The 20,856-nt window shown below is 41.1% G+C and overlaps 2 protein-coding genes across 2 annotated transcripts in view; both read right to left on the reverse strand.

Annotated features, from left to right (window-relative positions):
* Nucleotides 1-20,856, reverse strand: part of ppp1r14bb (protein phosphatase 1, regulatory (inhibitor) subunit 14Bb) — a 190,008-nt gene that overhangs the window by 74,751 nt on the left and 94,401 nt on the right. The gene's annotated exons all lie outside the window — the stretch shown is intronic.
* The window catches only part of slc8a4b (solute carrier family 8 member 4b), an 83,109-nt gene continuing 71,132 nt past the window's right edge, over nt 8,880-20,856 (reverse strand). The window contains exons 13-17 of the mRNA XM_079371411.1: nt 19,291-19,397; nt 16,154-16,278; nt 14,710-14,809; nt 13,511-13,783; nt 8,880-10,466 (exon numbers count right to left, since the gene is read on the reverse strand). Coding sequence (XP_079227537.1) covers nt 10,087-10,466; nt 13,511-13,783; nt 14,710-14,809; nt 16,154-16,278; nt 19,291-19,397 — 985 coding nt within the window. The 3' untranslated portion in view covers nt 8,880-10,086. The remainder of the gene's footprint in view (nt 10,467-13,510; nt 13,784-14,709; nt 14,810-16,153; nt 16,279-19,290; nt 19,398-20,856) is intronic.

A 20,856-nucleotide genomic window follows, 5' to 3' on the forward strand; every position in this document is an offset into this window, starting at 1 on the left:
TTTTCGGTGTCCTCTCAGTACATCCACGCTGACACCGCTGTTTCTTTTATCCTTTTACAATTCTCTGAAGTGCTGTGGACATCCTCTCTCACTCTCTAACATTAGTCACTCTTCTCTCGTTGAACTCCCCTCTGAGTTTTTCCTCAGCTTTTCCCTTTTTTTCTTCTTTTTTAATGAGGGCAATAAATATTGGATAAATATTAAATATTTGATCCGCTTTTTGACAGTTTTGGAAGCCCTCTAAGCAGCAACACCAACCACACTAACTGAGCTTGAAAACGGTGCAGGTAACATTGCACGATATACATGAATAGATATTAAACACGTTTGGATGCTTAGTCAGAGGCTTAAATATAAACAGAGTTAATGATGTGGAAATCATGTCTCTTCCAATAGAAAAAAAAAGCATGATAGTGTCAACTACGTGTGTCTTATTAGGAAGTGTGAGAACACATTTTTCACTTTTATAAAAACTAGTAAAAACAGATTATTTTGCTGATTGGACCGTCTCCCAGGACTGTATGGGTGTATCTTATTTTTTATTGACAAGCTGCTCGAGGTAGTTTGAGTCAGAATCAGAGAAGGATGCAGAATCTCCGTCCACAAGTTGTATTTATTTTAATCGGCTAAGGAACTTTGAGTTACAATTACTGTCATAGTTAGCAGTTACCACACAACGCAAGATAATGGATTGTATTAGCTCTACATTAAACAATTAAACCTTCTGTCTCTGACCACCAGCTGCTAATGAACACCTGAAGCTATTATAGGCAAATGCTGCTCAGTCCTCATCAGTCAAAACTTGGCTGGTATTGATAATACTTTGTTTGCCAACAGATGAAAAGCTGCAATTTAGCTTTTCTTGTGTTTGGGTCATGCAAATCTTTGCCTAATTTTTACGCAACTTTGAAACATTATTACAAACTTAACCCTTTGAGGTCTCTCTAGACATTTCTCCACTCCACATTCACCAGACTAATGCACACATTATATATATCTTTTCCCCCTGAAATAATCTGGGGAATCTGAAAGGTCTGGGAGTGCGTAAAAGTATTTATTTGATTCTCACATTATTTTAGTCTGCTTTAAAAAAAAGAAAGAAAGAAAGAAAGCAAATTGACAGATACTAGAACATGCTGAATAGGATTCATCCATTCAGATCAGTTCTATGTTTGTTACTGTGATGAGAACAAGCATAATGCCTGTCTCAGGCTGCACTGACCTCTCATTGGTCCTTACATGTCAGCTGATTGCAGAAACACCCTCTGATTGGTCTTAGGACCAAAACAAGATGGCACCGCTCATGTTAGCAGAGTGAGCTAACAGAAGTCACACTATTTCACTAAAATGTAAACATAAACCATCATGGAAAACATCTATTGTTGGAAGGTTTGGATCCGGATGGTCTCTGAATATACACTCATCTTCTCAGTGAGATATAAAAGCCTCTGGATGGAGCAGAAACACTGGAAAGCCGCCGAGCTGATAAAGTCACTGGATTTTTAAGTAAGTTTCTACTTTCTATATTTACATTAAAGCTGATGCTGATACTTCCACCTCAGATGGTTATATGACAATATTTCAAAATTGGATTGAAGGTGTTTATTGATAGTTTTCAGATACTTACTACTATTTTTATGGACCCACATATCTTATTTGTAGGCTATGTCTGTTGATAGATGAATTTGGGTTTCTTTGCCTTAATATCAAAACTTGTTATACAGTATGTGCAGCCAGAGACAAACATGTCTTACTGTAGAATCATGATCAAACACATTAAGTATTGGACTTTTGTAATTAAAATTAAAGGTCCAAAGTGTACAGGTAGATGTATGTTATGATGATGGGACTGTTTTAAATTGAGGTGATTTTGGTTACTGAAAAACACTAATGAAAAGCCATCTTTGGTTCTTTCTGTATTTATTTTCATGTCTAATCACCAAACACAACCTGATGATTGTCCCCTTAGTTTGGATTGTTAAATTGCAGTATGATGTTGTTTGTAATCTAAAAAAAGCCGAGCTAATTAGCCAACTAAGAAGTGTCAAAGTCAGTTTAAGCGTGAAGACAACATTTGTGCCCCAGAGACGAGAGACGATCAATGTAGCGTGTCACTTCCTTCTTCATCCTCGTCCCACAGGAGAACTTGGTGTCAGCACCAACTCCATCACTCCTTTCTCATGCTTCAAACTGTTTATTTCTTTCTATCTGTGTCTGTTTGTCTCAGATTTTGTTCGAATTTACACTCCTGCTCTTCTTCCTGTTCTTCCCTCCTCACACACTGAGGCTCGCCATCTTTTTTTTTGTTGTTGTTTTGGTTTCTGTCTGAATCTACCTTCTTCTTGTTCCTTCTCCGCTCCTCTTTCTCTCCCTTAGGACTTCTGTGTTTTTTCTCTGTCTCTCCGTCTCGTTCTCCTCCAGCGGAGAATGGAGACGTGCGTTGCCGTCGTGGTTACTGCCAGGTTGCTGTGGGAATAACAGCTGCCACTTTGTGTTGTTCAGAAACTGACAAAGAAGGACGGATAAAGGAGTGAAAACATGCACATATCCCAAACCTCTTAATGGAAGTTTGGATTTATTGTAAAGACACTAATTGAATATCGAGCAAGTGAAAGAGGAGTCAACCTTCTCCATTGACCACTTCTCCTAAAGTGTTTAAAATCAAATTAGGGAACAAGGAAGAGATGTTGGCCAACCAAGCACTAAGGCAGTGCTTGTCTGGTCCCAGGTGTGTTTATGTGCGTCTGTGTGTGCGTGAGATTTAAACAATCACTCCCCTCCAGCCAGTGCTATAAATATAATGGTGTTTCTCACGTTGCCAGGTTAGATAACAACCCAAAAAGCAGGCGAATGCTGAAATAATTAACTGTGATTAATGTCAAAAGTAACGCATAAACAACTGAAGCTAGCAGGTTGACCTCATCTGACTCTGAGAGCATTTTATACTGATCCTGTACGTTGGCTATTTTAATTAAAATAGAGATCAAATTTGAGAGGATACGAGGCATGATTAAATCAGTTAAGCATGATTGTAAGTTTTGTCTGACCTAAAATACTTAGCAGGAACAGATACACAAATATCACAGAGTTCTTATTCCTCAGATTTAGTCCGCTTCAAATTATTTGTCCTCTAAAAATACGATTTGACCTTCTAATAGCTGATTTGCCTGACAGAAATGTTTCCGGAAATATCTAATATATGTCACAGTGTAACATATGCAGAGCTGGGCACTGTTCTGTCAATCCACTCATCATTTATTATCAGTGCTAGTTTCTTATTTAAAATCAGCAGACGTTAAATTGCAAATGATTATCGAACCCTTTGACTTTACAGAAATTCAGTTTCTGTTAACGTCCTGCTCTGACTCGGTAAGATGGATCACAGACAACTTAAGCGAGAGTTAACTGTTTGCTGTACTTTGGAGAGCTTATTAAAAATCAAGCCATAATGCCCATCACCACTTGAGGCACGAGAGGCAAGACAGTTGAGATGTATTCACAAACCTTCACCCAGGTTCTTGTTTTGTTTGAAAAGTGAACAAGTAGCTTATGTTGCTCTTACTGTGCGTAGGTCTTTCTAATGCATGAGTCATGCTGGTGTCATGACATCGATATGATGATGACGTTGAGATTTACCAGACAACTAAATTGGAAAGTGATTGTCCTGGATTTGACAAACGGTGTTTGTGTGACATTTCTTTTCTTAAGTGGCCGTTTCCATCACCGTCCAATAAAAACAAAACAAAACAAAAAAACCTCTTTGCTGCCATTCAAAGAATGTAGGAAAATGGAAAAACATAATAATTCATCTCTTTTGAAATACTTTGTTGCTAGAAATCAGATCTAAATAAAGGTGGTAAATAAAGGTTCCCTGAAGATAAGAACGTGAAGTAAGTCTGTGACTGTTTAAGGTGCTGCTATAATCAGTTTACACTAAATATGATTACTGCAGCTCATTCGCTAATTGTTTGGCATTTAGAGAAGAGAGCGTCTTCATTTAGAGTAATCTCCTCAGCCTTAATGAGTAAAGACTTCAGCATTGTCCCTTTAAAGAAAGAAGCAGACACTGCTGAGCATATGCCAGTCAAGTTTATTTCATCTTTGAGAAAACAAAAGAACAAAAGAAAAGTTTGGTCATCGTAAACATCTATAACATTTGTCATGTCATATCATTTTCAGCGTTTAAAAATACTTTACTCTTCACTACCACATTTCCAACATCAACACTGTTTCAGAATGAGTTTAATTCATGCAGCGACGCACTCATGGACGGAGTGATCGAAAGAAATGAACGCATCCACACACACTCTCTCTTCTACTTTCATTCACAAGAAAAAGGATAAGAGCACACTATGCTAATTTGTTCTTACTTCTGAGGACTTTCTTTATAGAAAACAAATCACCATAACAACACAAAACAATGGAAACAAATGCAACAAAAACATACAATAGAATCGTATGATAATAAAATGAATGAAAAACACTTCAGATATTTATATCAAAAGCACTTTGTGACATCATAAATAGGGCTATATGATATATTACCAAAATGAAGAGTAGAAATGGATTAAATATATAAATATCTATGTGGTAGTGGCCAATAGCAGAGTGAGACAAGGAAATAAAAATGATATCTAGTGGCTAATAAACACAAGTCTCAGGGTGTCAGATTCACCTTTTTTTCTCTCAAACACAGACACACAAATCTGGGCTGCAAATCCAAATCTGCAAATGTGACTAATACTGATTATTTACTGGTAGTGTGAATTTTGCATTCAAAGAACAAAACCTTTAAATGCACCTAAACATCAACCAAAGCAGCCATCATCATTGAACAGTTTTCCTTTTAACTGTGAAGTCACCGTAGCAATTTGAGGACTTAAGAATCATCAGAATAAAACTTAAGTGCGGAGCTGAGGAGCATAACTTCACGTAAAGGTAGATAATTAAACTGAATAAATAAAAAGAGGATGGAGGACTTTAACTCATGACCTTTTCTTTTTCTTTTTTTTTTAAATCCATATTTATTAAGGGCTTGGCCAGGGGTGGCAAGGACCCTCTAGAAATGTCTTAGCCCCCCTTGGTGCCAATCCAAAAGTCCTAAATTGCAAATGAACTGCACTTTTATTTGAAATTGTGAAATTGAACATACGATTATTTTTACATCATTAAAAAAGTTAGGCCGGTGTTACCATTGTCTCCTTTTATATAATAAGATGTTATTTGGTAAATTTGGAAATTATAATTATATTTGCCATTTGTGTGAGTTTGGTCACCCCTGGATAAGTCAGTTCTCCAGTTGGGCCACCCCAGTCCAAAAAGTCTGGACACGCCCCTGATATTTATACAAGGCTCAGAAATCTAAGATACACTATGGTTGAGTTGAACAGCTTTACACTGATGACCCTTCACTCGTGTATGTGTAAAGATTTAAAACGAGAGGACACAAAGAGATATCAATGTCATTAGGAATATTATATAAATATAAACAGCATTACCATCACAGCCAGCCTCAAACTCACCCCCATTATCAATAGACAGAGGAGATTAAAAATGGTACTCGAGTCAGTGTGTGTGTGTGTGTGTGTGTGTGTGTATGTCAAACAGAGTGCTTGATTGATTCTCATATTGATTGTATTAGTCCCTGTTTACAGTACATGTGTATATATTACAACTGATGTGTGTGTCTCTAGACATCCGCCAATCAGAGAATATGGAGCCAACTTTAATCCATTACTCACGTCCTGCTCTTTCATAAAGACACACTTGCCACGTCTATCTGGCTATCCCCCTCGGTGACACACACTCACAGGCACACACAAGGGAGGGACAGAAATTTTAGGCATTTTTTTCGTTTTGTTTTCTTTACAGTGGGTCAGGTTGGCATTCTTTAATCTTCAGATGAGACTCAGCCAGGGACACACAGGGCGATCCCTCGTAAGGAGATTACAACACCAACCGACACACACAAGCACACACTCGCACAAAGGCACAAACAGGCATGCAGATCTACACACACGATGGAAACACATGCAAACAAGGGGAGGCACAAGGAACATTAAGGAAAAAGAAGTGTTGGAAAAAAAAAAAAAAAAAACAGGAGGTCAGCAACTTATATATGATGAAGTTCACCCGCAGACCCGAGAGTAAAAGTAAAGAAAATCCATATTGTCACGTTGACGAGAAGAAGGGCCCGCAGACAAAGTGAGAAGCATCAAACGAGTGACACGCACGCAATGTCACACACAACGGCAACACTCAAGAAGACAACTGCTTACAGATGGATGGTCGCTAAGCAACAGGCAAGAGACTAAAAATATGGCTGCATTTTTTCACTTAGAAAGCATGCACACATACATAGGCAGGCGTGCACATAAACACACACACACACACGCACACGCACACACACCCTTCCTCCAGCAAGGCTTATCAACCCTTTTAAAGCCTACACTTCTAAATCGGTCTCTGTATTCTTGTGTTCCTGTGGCGTCAGCAGCACTATTATCCTGCCCACTCATTCTTAAACTGGCAACTGAGAGCTCATTGATAAAAAACCGTTTGACCCGATATGCATCCTGGTGTCACAGCAGGCCAGGAACCATTCAAAAGCACTCCAGTTAGGTCGATCCTGACAAGTGGCTGACGACCTCTTTATGTTGGGTGAACTCCTGCCTCTTAAGAGATCTGTTCACGATTACGGTAGTATGAGACCCTTTCAGGACCAGTCATTTAGCTCTTATACACACTTGGTTGATCAATCCACTAATTTTTGTATAATTTAAAAGACTCCAAACACTTGTTTTGATAGATAGACATGAACTTCTGTACAAACATTCCCGTTACCAAGATGATGACCCTGTGATTGCTTGATCATTCCCTTGTAAACGAATCAGTTCAGAGCGAAACGTCCAAACAAATATTGAATGTCTTGGCCCTGAAAATCGAGTACATTCATGATATATTTATAACAAATTGTAATCGTTCTGCTAATTTCTTCACTGTCCACGTAGAAGTGAAACGTTAAATGTATAAGTCCTCTTGTTATTGTAAAAATAACTAACGACATTCTGGTTCGTCTCCACCGTCTTATCAGTGAATCTTTGCTGCGCTCGTCTAAAATCAGCTAAGACTGGGCTTCTCACCTGAACTCCAGGCGGTAAAGTAGAAGCTTTCACTGACTTTCTCCTCTCACTGTTAATACAAATACACATATATTTTCCTTTACAGCTGTCAATAAATGTAAGGAATTTGTTTGGCATTTAAAGAGTCATATTTGACAGAAGGGGGGGGGTATCTGCATTTTTTCTCAGCTCTAAACAGCCTCTTATCACCCATTTATACAGGCAGTCACCTTTGGAAAGGATCGCTTTTGTTTAGCCTGGTTACGTCTGAGCTGGCTGTGCGTTTCCAAAGGGATGAGAGCAGTGGGTAATTTGTCCATATTTAACAAAGGGGACGGTGGGCAGGTAAATTGTTGTTTTCAGTCCCTTTTTTCCCCCGCTCTAAATGAACAGAGGTAAAAGACAGAGTGTAATTATTGTTTTCTCTGGAAATTTTCTTTGAAGTTCACAAAAAAAAAGAAAAAAAAAAGCCTTTTGGGCAGTTTGCGGGTTGGCGGGTGGAAATGGTTGCAGAGTTTTTCTCTCTATGCTGTCGTTAAGGAGAGGATTGCATTTAAGTATCATTGTGCACTGACAAGCCATATGCCAGTCCTTCTGTCTGGCTTCAGAGAAGCCAGAGGGCACAGCAGGGGTGTTAACACGGACATAATGTAAACCTGGATACCACACACACTTCAACACACTGTGAGGAAAAAAGGTCGATTTCAGATGCAACGTGGCAAAAAATATTGTCTTCGTAAACTTTTCACGTCTGACTTTCAGTCTCACTCACACCATGCTCATATCAGCAGACTTCACAACAACAGAAATAGCACAGCTTATGATACAGGCTCAGTCCAATAAATAATACCAATGGTTACTCATTGAGGAGTTTCATTTTGCAGTTGTTGTTGTTGTTTTTTAAACTAGATCTGGCAGCTCACAGGACTTGTACGAGTTAAAACTGCACACTTCAAATGAGCTGTCATCCGTGACAGTGCTCTTCTGTGAAATCTTTGGATAACAGAGACTTGTGATTTTTCGTTACGACCACAAAGAAACTTCGCAAACTGAGCCGGTTATGTGATATTTCAGAGCTGCCGTACGTTTTTTTTCTTCTCCCCCCCTCCGACGTTTTCTCTCCGTCTGTGAGTCATCACAGTTCTTTGTGTTCGCCATCAGCCAACCGTCTTTTTTTTCCCTCCTTGTGATGGATTTCTTTAAAAGGTTTTCTTGAACTGTGTTTCAGAGAAAAATGGTGACACGGAGCCTCCATGCTTCCAAGCGTTTTCCTCCTCAGGAGTTCTTACAAAGAGGACTTCACTTAAGCTATATATCAGAGTTTTCTCACACACATCAATAGACATTTTTTTTATATTATAATGTACAATTAGAAACACTGGATATGTTCATAGTATCGATTTGTCTTTGACAAAACACTGACATCGGCCTTTTCTTCTTCATCGCTGTTGAGGTCAGATCCTTCATTGTGATTGGTCCTTTTATTGTCCTGTTTGTGCGTTCTTCTCGGCGTTACATCCTCTTCTCTGCTCGCTCGTGTGTTTGTTTCCCAGCATTTTGACGCCACGTTCGAGCGTAAGCGGTTCACCTCCCAACGCGTAGTGCTTGTCTGCACCGCTTAGTCAACATTTTCTTCTCATTTCTCGCCGTCAGAGTTTTGCAATCCAACATCTGGATATCACATCCAATCTTCCAGACAATCTGCTCTAACTTCCTTTGTCTTCATCTCTTCACACTTCAAATATGTCTTTTTTTCCCTTTTATTTTTTTTAGGTATTTTTTTTTACAATTGCACGGTAACAACATCAACACGTGACGCCATTGAAAAGTTTAGAAAAAAAAGGAGAAGGTGTTTTTCCTCCATGAGGCTGTTCATTGGCAAACAAAAGAGGGGGCAGGCTTTGGGATTGGCTCGATTGAAAGAGGGTCTTGGTGACTATTGCGATTATCACAACCTTCAGACAGTTTCCTACAGGTGAGTTACATTAAGGCAAAGGGAGGGGGGGAGTGTGTACAGTCTGTGGAGAGTTGGGGGGGGGGGGGGGGAAGGTACACGACAGTACGAGTGTTTGTGACTTCTCGCAGGGTGATAGGATGATTTTGCACAGTGTATCCAAGAAGAGAAGAAAAAAAAAAAAGATGAAGAGGTTGTCCGTTTTTATCTCGCCTGCACGATCGCAAGTTAGTTAGTGAGTGTTCCTCCCACGCAGATTCACCTGAGGGCCCCAAAGAGTGTGTTTATGTGAGTACAATCGGGGGAAATGAGTTAAAAGTCTTTAATATTATTGTATGCTGTAGAGTTCAGTTGGTAAAATGGGAGGAACCAACGTTCTTGTTCAGTGAAGACAGAGAGTGAGTGAGTGAGAGAGAGAGAGAGAGACAGAGAGAGAGACGGAGGAGGTGATTCCTCTTCGTCTCCTCGATGACCGTGTGCAGACTTTCTCAAAGTTTGTTGCCTCAAACTTCCTCTCTCAACCTTCTCTTTCCCTTTTGGTCGTGCTCGACGCTCAGAGGCCTGCTGATTGGCTAACAGCTCTCCTTGCTGTCTGCATCCTCTCCCATCCTAAATGTTTGGCAGTAAACTGGAACTACATAAAAGCACTCTTTAAAAAAAAACAAAAAACCCCGGCGTTGCAGTTTTATCCTCCCAGCTTTATCTTCATGAATTCTTAATGTAGACTCTATCTTAATCTTCATCACTGGATAGACTTCACTTTACATATAGTTACTGTGGAGATTGATAGATTTTCAGTATGGTATAGGCTCTGTTTCAGAAAAAATAAATAAATGTCTGTCCAAGACACTGACGTTTTTAAGAAAATAAAAGACATGCAGACTCTTTAAATGCAAGAATCTGCCCATTTCCTTCCACTTTTTCCTCTTCTCGTCCATCTTTGAACGCTCCATCCCTCTCTCTTCTTCTTCATGGTTGGCAGTGTCTCTCGCCCTCCCCGCTCCTCTCCTTTTAAAACACTGGCAGGTGGCAGTAGGCCTCCAGTGACGCCAGCAGGATGTAAATCAGCCACAGGGAGATGAACATCATCGACGTTATCATCTTGCAAGTCCGCGGTCCGCCGAGCTCGCCGCCGGCCACAGACGCTCGTCGCCGGTAGAGCAGTGTGAGCACGCACACTACAGCCAGGATGGTGAACAGGGTGACGGAGAAGGCCAGATTACCTGGATCCACCTTGAACGGCATGCCCTTGGAGCGCCAGGCGACGGCGGCGATGGTCCAGGCCACGCCAATGCCGAGGAAGACGTTAACGGCGTTTGAGCCGGTCACGTTGCCGATGGAGGCGTCAGCGTATTGGTCCTGGATAGCAGCCACCTTGCTGGCGAATGTGTCTGGATAAGAGAGAGAAAATATATGGATCGTGTGCCAACGATATTTACATACATCTCCTTTTGTGGAGACTAAAAATAAGCTCAGGGTAATAAAAAAGTCCCCTGATAATCCTACGGCAGTTCTTATGCTGCACAGTAAATGATAAGATTTTAACTAGAAGCACACGTGTTTGTTATAAGGCTAAGTAGCTGGAGGAGAGCTAACAGGCAAGCTGATAACCTCAGATAACGTCCTGTTCCTCTCGCAAAATCCTTCAATTTGGTGTTAATTCAATTTAACCGAAGGCGAACATTTTAGATGATTTAAATCAACTTGTTCTAATGAAGCCTTCTTTGTTGTGCTTGAGTGTTTTCTATCAGGTACATTGTTTTTTTTATGTACATAGTGTGTACATATATTTTCAGAATATTTAGATTTTCTTTCTCCACAGTTGCAAATGGGCTTCTTGCTAAACAGAACAGATGCAGCTGATGCTGTAAAATGCCGTATGTCTACGTGATTGAAGCCACTTGATGCCGAACATTTGGATGGAGTTGTGTAACACGTGCAGACTCTACAACTGGGTTGGCAGGAAACACTGGTTTTTGTCATCCTATCCTGGCTTATTTCTATTTTTAGACATGCTGGTGAGATGAGCCTCAATTCTCATTTGATCCCGACATGCAAAAAAATCCTCCAAACTTTTTTTGTGTGTGTGTGTGTGTGTGTGTGTGGGGGGGGGGGGGGGTAATCCTGTTTGATACAGACCACACAAAAAGAAATGAAAGTTTGTTTGTCGACACACAGAGCGGATGAGATTGCGGGCTGAAATCTAAGTCACTGCACTGCACATTTCATTCTGCTCGTATATGCTCGATCAGTCTTACAGAAGGTGACTCATTTTACATTTACCTTATTTTTCTTCCTGATTACAAAGACCCCCTTAGAGACCCAAACTACAGAACAGTATAACTCAGTATAACGTAAAAAACGATGCCTTTTTCTGCTATATCAGATTTTTTTTACTGCAAACATGTGGAGAGGCCCTAAACATTAAATCGCACAGAACCATGATTTATTTTTTATTATTATTATTTTTTTTTACATGAGTGAGACCCCTCCTCACAGGTTTAGCCCCTCTGCACGCTGGCTCTTATTTCCACAGCAGTCTATTACTGAGCACATGAAACTGATTCTCTAAGCCAAGCCCTGAAATGGCAATTTAAATGAGCATTACTGGGAGTTATTACTGCATTGCTTCAGCTTCCAGTAGCTTGAAAAATTGCTTTGGCATGATTGATATGTCATTAAAAACTGCTTGGTGCAAAATAACCCCAAACATGGGAATTCAGAATTACAAGAACAGAACATCATTTTCACGACTCTGTCTTGGGTTCATAAATCTGTCCATATGCGTTTATCAAAGCAGGGAGTAATCGTGCTTTATCTGCTTCTTTATTGTAAACCATATGGACAGTCAAGACTCTCTCAGTTCATGCAGAGAGAGAATTCCTCCTACATGAATCTTCAACTCTGCAGAACTTTTCCAGTTGAAAGATATCAAACCCCAACAAATGCTTTTAATTGAAATGGCTCACATTATTACAGATTAGCTTCAAAAAGCCCGTAAACGTCCCAAAAACATTCAGGAGTCTTCAGCATCTGCCCTCTAATTGCCCGAATCTGCACGTCTGCTGGATGATCCTGCAGTGAGTGTCCACCGAAATAATACAGAAATGCTTTTATAAAGGCAAAGGCTGCCAGGCAGAGAGTGGGAAACAAGGGAGGAGATGAATGCTGCTAACAAGCCTTCAAGGCAATCAGATTCTCTCTCTCTCTCTCTCTCTCTCTCTCTCTCTCACACACACACACACACACACACACACACATACACACACTAGGGTGCTCACACTCCCACTGAAACTTATAATGACCTGTGGATCTCGTCGCATCCAAACATGCGTCACGTCATCGCAGAAAACACGTTTTTTTTCTCCCACACAGACACATCCCAGCACCACGGCAACACACACTTCAGAATGATGGATGATACGATAGTGAAAACATAACAGCCAATAAGAGAAGGGAAGAGGGAGGGGGGGGGAGGGGGGGCAGCACCATGTGGGATTAACAAATGGACCGGAATAAGGCACGAGAGCAAGTGTAACAAAGTATAGTATAGTAGAAAAGATGGAGGGGAAACAGTGAATGAAAAGAAATAAGAATGAAAGAGATACCGAACGTGTTTGTATCCGAAGCAGCAAAGAGCGGCAAACTGTTTTGTGACCGAATAGCACACAGTTAACCCAAATCAAATCTGCCTTTATTTCTTCCAAATTCATGCACAATATAATACGGCCGCAGACGAAATTGATTCAGTTTCCACTTTCCAGAGACCTCGCTGCGAGCCATCAAAGTCGGCGCCTGGAAGTGTAGCAGAGGAGCTGTTTCTATAAATCATACGAAGGGCCAACAATAAAGCGGCTGACGAGAGGATGAGGAAGGGAATTGAATTAAAGCCCTGGGACTACACGTCCCCTTCAGGCGGAGACAGGCGCGGGGCTGGAGGCTGTGAAGGAGCCACCGTTTCACAATTCAATTTTGATTTCCAGCCAGCTTTCTGAGGGTGGCTCTTATTGAAATCAGATAGAGGAGAATGGATCGGCCTCTTTCAGTCTGTCAGTTTTGGGTCTGGTTTCTTTCTTTGTTTTTGGGTCTTGTTGCCAAAAGAATGCTGGAGATAAAATCCGTTCTTTAGCTTGAAGTGATTTTCTCGTCTTCTGGCTACTTAAAGCACTTCAACACCACAGGTCGCACCTACACTTTCACACACTTAAGTGCCCATTAAAAGTAACTCATCCCATTTATACACACCCATACTCGCAACAGGAGCAACTTAGGGTTAACTTGGGGCGTCTGGCCCAGGGAGCAAGTCGCCCCATCTTGTGACACTTACGACCAACTGCTCCGTAAGTGTCACGAGATAATTTCTTGTGATTTTCCGCAATTTAAAACAATGAAATAGAAGTAATGTTTCATGACACATTCAGCCACTCTATCTCACCTGGCACTGATGTCCCCAGTGCAACAAACACCACAGCCGTCACCGAGTCCTTCAGTCCTATCGTGCAACCGAAGTGTGAGGCCAGATCTCCAGTGACGGCTGTGAGGACGCCGATGAGCGATATGGAGACGATGAAGCAGGCCCAGCCGTTCCAGTACTCTGTAGGAGGGACGAAGGCGAACAGAACCTTCCAGAACACGGTGAGAAAGTGCATAATGTAGTCGAAGCAGGACGGCAGCCTTTCCTCGCCGCTTTCCTCCTCGTCGTCATCTCCTTCGGGTGCAGCGGGCGATTGGATTGGAAAAGTCGGCAGATACAGAGGAGGACAAATAAAAACCAGTTAATAAAGGAGGAAGATGAGGATGATCGACAGAACAGCAGCAACGTTGCAAAATGTTATTGAAAAGAGACGAACTTCCCCGAGGGGAAAAAATAAAGCTAGTACTCAAAACGCTAGAAGATGAAGAAATAAATCAACTTTTCTGGTGATACACTAATTCATGTTATTTTCAAAGAGTAAAGCTGCCTGTACATTTCTCCAGAACGGCTCATAGGACGGTTAAAAAGCTTCGCAACACTTCTCGTTTAAAACCTTTACAGAGTTGAATTAAGAGAATATGTGCCCAACCATTTCTTCATTTTCCAAAACTACAGAAAGACTATAAAGAGATAACACATACAGGTTTCAGCTGCTTGGGGTGATGTGTATTATAACACATATCACTTTTATACTGAGCCAGGTGGTGATAATCTCAGATTAGTGTGAGGACCAGAGCGAGACAGTATCCCTGGCTCTGTCCAAAAGCAAACGGATCTACCTGCCAAAAGCGCCTCTCCAGTCATTATGCTAAGCTACGCTTTAGTAGCTGTTGGCCGTAACGCCACCGTAGGAATACAGAATATTAAATGGCATTGGTACTCTTGGCAAGGACGGGGCTTTTTTTTTTTTTTTTTTTACTTTTTACCATCCCACTGTGTTTCCTTAAAGCTCATCTGAGAATACCATTAACAGATAAAGACAACCACGAAAACCTGCACAAGAGGAAGACATTTACAGTGAAAACACATCATCACAAGGCTCCAAAGAATGCTGTCTGACTGCTGACTGTTTCAACATAGTCAAGAAAGATGTCAAACAAAAACCACTTGTCATGAATCAAAATGTCGACTTCTGTTCTGTGTGTGTGTGTGTGTTTTACCTGCACTGACGGTAACAGCGTTGACAAATTGCTCTCTCCAGCTGCTGCTTCCAACCACCAAGGCCAGGTTCGTCTTCTTGATCAACTTATCCACCGTACTCTATGCACAGAAACACACGTACACACACACACAAAAGAGCACACACAAGCACACGAGGGCAAACATGCAAGAGCATAAGAACCAGGCAGAGCAGGAAAGATAAAAAAAACCCTCAAGATGTTAATCCACTCAGACACGCACACACAGAAAAGGAATAATAATATTTTCAGCTAATCAATTAGCTTCCACTTTGAAAGATACATTTCAAAAATATGTGTTTAATAACAGTGAGTGTTTAAGGTATTGGATGTGCTAATGAATACGATGCTGGGTAATTGAGTGTAATGCTTCCTGTGAAATCGAGGAACCTGCAGGCAGACGTGTTGAGATTTCTGCTTAAAGCAGCAGGGCAGAGGTTGATGAAAAACAGCTCGTGCAGCTATCAGTGGAGCACTGACAGCACTGCATGACTGACTATTGAATATGTTAAAGACAATACAAAAATAAAACGCTCCTGTACATTATCAAAAATTTCAGAAGCTAAATAGATTCCAGTCGGGGTTAAGGTTTCACGGGTTATAAAATGTGATACTCTACATTACAACATCTCCGAGCTGAAGGAAGGGATAGAAGATTGCATGCACAGAAAAAGTACAGAGTGTGAATGATATATAACCTTGTCAGAACGCCAAAGAAGCTCATTTACTGCTCTCTGCACACACACACACACACACACACACACACACACACACACAAACGCATACAGAATGACACAAACGGACAGATGAGCAAATGAAACGTGACAAAAAAATGAATTTTAAGTATGATTGGTTAACACAAGTTGGAGGCAAAATGATGTGAAAATAAGCAGAATAAGAACAAATTGATGCAACAACGTAACGCGAGCTGAATGTGAGACAAGCAGCTCTGGTTTGAGTCTTGTTCTCTTGCTATACATAAGAAATGTTATTCTCGTGTCTAATTTGCTGGAGGAGTAATTTACCATGCAGAAACTTTCTTTCTTCTGAGGCCTCTTTTTCTTTTGAAACAAGATGACAGTTTGAGTATCTGATTTGTTTTTCTTTTGCGAGCCTGCCACCTAAATGACAAGCTTTTCATTAGAGAGTCCATTACATGCTTACAAAATGAATAATTCAGCCTCTGAACCGGAGCAGCAGACACTCACATTAAATAATTTTCAGATCCAATTTGCATTTGAGGTCAGTTTTGTGGATATTTTTTTTCCCCCTGCAGCCAAACTGATGGTGATCACAAGACTCAGACATGGAAGTGATTCGCTGATGGCTCATCCTGCAGAGCTTCTGGTGTGCAGAAATAAAGAGAATGCTTGCATGCACACGTTGCTGTTAGCGGAGATGTAAGATGTAGCCTGTGCACACTTACCTTAAACTCATAGGACTCTTCTATGATCACCTCTACTGTAGTGTGTTCGCCCAGACTGGGACAGCCCATCTTGGCCACCTCTTCCTCCTCTGCTCCAACCACTGGCTTGTTTTCGTTGGAGTCGCCTAGGAGACAACAGAAACCCATGGGTCAGTGGGCCAATCGGGGTGGTGTAACTGTGCAGAGGTTATACAGTCCCGATGTGGGACAGATGTGCGCTTATGTGGGTCAGAAATTCCATGTACACAACTCTTCTGCGTCCATGACCGATTTAACAGCCTTTGTTGAAAAACTGAAGTTAAGATATTTTGCTATTATTTCGTTATATTGTTACACAGTCTGATACTCATACTCATTGTTCGAAAAGATTTAAATCAGTAAATGTATGACGGAGTAATCCCTCAGTCCTCAGAGCTCAGCCTGTAGGATTCTCTTGTCACCAGCTTTCTGACAGATTTACTGCCATGGTGACTTTGTGACATCACAATGTCACACACCGGTAACTCCTTATAAGGTCATGTGTCTGCATAGGTTGAAAATCACTTGAAAGTGGGCTTGTAGGGATGGAAAGAAGCAGTTAGTGAAAGCACCTGTGTGGTACAGATGCTGAACTGAGGGTTCTCACAAACAACAGATCCATAAGACACTTGTTGAATTGTAACTGGTGGAAAGTTACTTCAGAGGTTTAACCTGAGTGAAAATGTAAAGCTTTAAATGAATGAAAGAATGTATGGGTGCCCTCCACTCATCATCAGGTTTGCCTCACTGGCTGTAACACTCTGATTAATGATTCAGAAATATCTCAAGTTTTCTGGTGGACGTTTAAGCAAAGGGTCAAAGAACCCAGTAACCCAGATGCTCTATTCATATTAGCGCATCAAAAGCCATCTGTTTGACAGACTTAAAGCATAGAGGTTGAAAAATGTTTAAAATCTGCAATTAGTTCAAGATTGTCTGCACGGCGGTGTAGCGGTTAGCACTTGTTGCCTCACAGCGTCTGACAGGAGCCTCTCTGTGTGGAGTTTGCATGTTCTTTTCACGCATGCTTTGGTTTCCTGCGGTTACTCCAGCTTGTTAGGTCAATTGGTGCAACCCATGTGAATGTGAGTGTGGCTGGTTGTCTTTCTCTACTGCATATGTCAGCCCGGTGACTGACAGGTGAGCAGTCCAGGGTCACTGGATGGATGGATGGATGGACGCATGAGTGGTTCAGGATTTTTTTTTTCTGGGTTATTATATCTGTGTCTTTATTTCACATAGCTCCCCTTTCAAGCTCACACAGCATTGGCACTCAAATCATCATAGATTAATATATTTATTCTGACAATTAGAAAACAACGATTAGAGTTGTATTCGTCTGCTTTCACACCAACACCTTCAACACCATCTTCAGAGTTCACAAATTCAAGTTGTGCACTTAATTAAAACTCAAATCACCATTCGCTTGATTTTGACGAGCGCAGCACAAATAGTTTTCATATTTTTTCTGGCGTATCTTTTAAACGACCTGTGCAAAGAGACATTAAAGTCTGCAATGGAAATGCTAATATTTATACAGCGGTGTTCCACTGGGAAAGTTAAAGCTATTAAACACGCCATGTTATTACAAATATGAATTCCCTCGAGGAATTTACATTTTCTACCATGAAACAACCGTTCTACCTCTCTGCATTACCATATGTTCATAATGCATCCCTCCATTCATACTGTATGTCTCACACCCCCTCGTCATGCACTGTGACAGCCATTAACTGAGTCAGCTGCTATCAGTGCAGAAGCGCTGTAATTGAAATGCACTGCACAGTATGGGATACACTACATGTGTTGCTGAGTGAGTGTGTATGTGACGGTGTTATAAAACCAAGTGGGCCTCCTCTCTCTGTGATGTTCTGTAACATCGCCGACATCTAGACCCCTTTCTTCACCGAGGGATTAGGTCAGCAGACAGAAGGCGAAGAGTGATGCGTTCAGGTGCAATACTGAAGTAAAGCTTTGGTGAGGAATGTCGGGGATCTGAGTGGGGATTCAGTGGGGAGAGCCCGGGGGGATACCTGGGGCTAGCGCTAGCTGCAGCGCTGGCACCTTTAGCTAACACAACCCTGTCCTCAGAGCGTGTCACCATCGAACTCTTCTGACATTGTTCTCATCGTTTGATTTGTTTGTGGCCACTTTCCTGTGTTGCGTTCTTCCACTTCTTTGTTGAAATTATTGACGGTCTGCACTGGTGGCGCTGCCATGATGTGGCGATGTGGAAGTGTAAGGTTGGCTGCGTAAACGAAAGCCACTTCAGGGTCTGAATGCATGAATATTAAACTGGTTTGACTTAAAGTGCTAACACGCACTGCGCTGCAATCAGGAGTCAATTAGAGAGAAAGGACAGAATTAAGAAAGAAAAGAGGTCAAAGGGATTTAAATGAGGCACACAACATGTCTCTCTGAAGTGAAATGTCACATGTGAAGTTACACCACATTGTCTTTTCATTTATTATATAAACTTTCCATGTTTTTTGGGATTCATTAGAGCGGAAAGGTCAAAGCAGAACAAGCAGCAGGAACGCCTTATCGACTTTCAGCGCTCGTTCTTTTCACGCCTGGAGTTACCTTTCAGAGATTAGCTTCCTGCCTGTTGTAATGAGACCTTTAACAGTTTCCACCAAAGCTTCCAACAGTCTTAAAAAGTTGAAGGGCTTAGACGTTTTAGATTGAGGGATTTCAGAGTTAATATGGTAGCTGTATGAATTTATAAAATAGGACATTGAAGTGTAGAGCAATCACTAAGGTGTGAGCATGATCCAAATAGAGGCAGGAAAAGGCTGCAGAAACATTTTCTGTTTGTGTGTTTGTTCCTTAGTTTACGAAATTCTTCTAAAATTGTGATAATGCTTTGATTACAAAAAAAACATGAAACAACTACAGATGTTTCCTGCTGGTTAAAATACTGTTCATAGTGAACTCATCTCTTTGTATTGTAATCAAGGAGGGTAACAAATGATGGGAAGTTTCAAACACCAGCGCAGGTCTCATCAGGTTTATAAAAGGTAGGTGAGACTCTGTTAATTAATATTCCGTCTGTCACTTTCTCCTTGTTTCTGTCTCCTCTCCTTAACAGCCACACACAAACACAAACGAACACCCACCATGTTTCTGCCCTATCTCCAACAGAACGGGCTCTCCCAGCTCAATGGTAAAGGCCTTGTTCTTCTCATACTCTTCATCATCGATGATCTTCACCTCGATGATCTTCCTGTTAGAAAGAGAAGAGCAGAGTAAGAGTCAGAATGTGGCTTCTTCATAATTAACCTTTGCAGTTTGATGCTCTCCCTCATTATAAGCAGCGTGTGTTTGGAGCGGTCCATTAAAACTCAGGGGGTCTCACCCTGTCAGGCTGTAATCAGACAGGAGGTTGGGTTTTTTTAGTTTTTTTTTATTGCGGAGGTACAAAGCACAGCTGTACGGGTCAGGACTGCTACATGATCCTCATTACTATCAACACTGTAATAGCCACAACAGATTCAGTTCATTATGAGAAACACAAATGTACTCTCTTCTTCCAGCAGGAGAGGATGAAGTCCCAAGTAACAATAATTCACTTGGACACAATGTGAGGATGCTTACATCCCTCCCCTGGGACCTAAAACATTTGGTTCTCAAGCTGACAGTGATGCAATCCGCAGCACAGCCACACTTAGAGACACTTTTAATAAGGAGAACCCCGGGGGGCGAAAGCCTTAAATGCAGCACAAAGAGCTCTGATGGAATACCACAACAAGCACACGTGAGCAAGAATCTTGAGAAGGTGTTTGGGGATATTAAAAAGTAGCATCGTGTACACAGGTGTTCAGATGCCTCATTATTTTAACTAGTGACAGAAGAAGTGAAAGATAATTTTCATCAGACAACAAGTACTTGAGAGTGTGTGCAGATGAATAAATAAAAAGGGATTGCAGCAGCGTGTTTCACTGCTGCTCGTGTCAGCCTGTTATTTTGAGTCGTGTGCAGTACGAACAAAAGGCATCTAAAAGTCAGAAAACCTGAATTCTGAATATTCATGAAAAGGTGATTATTTACGGCAGATTCGGTGTATTCATTTTGGGTTAGTGGAAATGCTTTTTTTCCCCCTTTTTATCGGTGAGCTGTCACAGTCACAGTGGACAAAGCTGGATGGATTTTCTATTTCCAGAGTCATATCAGGTGGAGCAGACAACTCTCAACAATGCTGGAGAATAAATGAAAGTATTGTTCAGTCGGATGTGAAACAAGAGCTGGAAAAAAAACCCAACAACATGCAATCCCATTTAGTGAAAAACAACTGGCACGGAAGAGAGAGGATAGAATATTTTTCAAGTCACAGCTGGTTCCTTTTCTTTAATTATTTCCAGACATCTGGCTGTGGAGTTTTTCATTGTGCATGAAAAACAGATATTATGGTATACATGAACTTCAATAAATAACATGACTGAAGTTCAGGGAGGAACCAACAGAGACAACAAAAAAGATAATTAATTAATAAAGACGTGAAAAATGTCTAACAGGAGGTCTGTGTTAATTTATCAAACTTGTAATTATTTATTAACAAGTCAGTAAAAACTACAGAGTAGAGGGGCTGTATGTTTTGTTGGTGTATTTTATATACCAAAGACGCTATTGTAGACGAAAAATGTATTTCCGGGGGCGTTTCAAGAGGGTCTACTGTGATTTCATGA

Source organism: Symphodus melops (genome assembly GCF_947650265.1).
Source record: "Symphodus melops genome assembly, chromosome: 20".
Classification (NCBI taxonomy): Eukaryota; Metazoa; Chordata; class Actinopteri; order Labriformes; family Labridae; genus Symphodus; species Symphodus melops.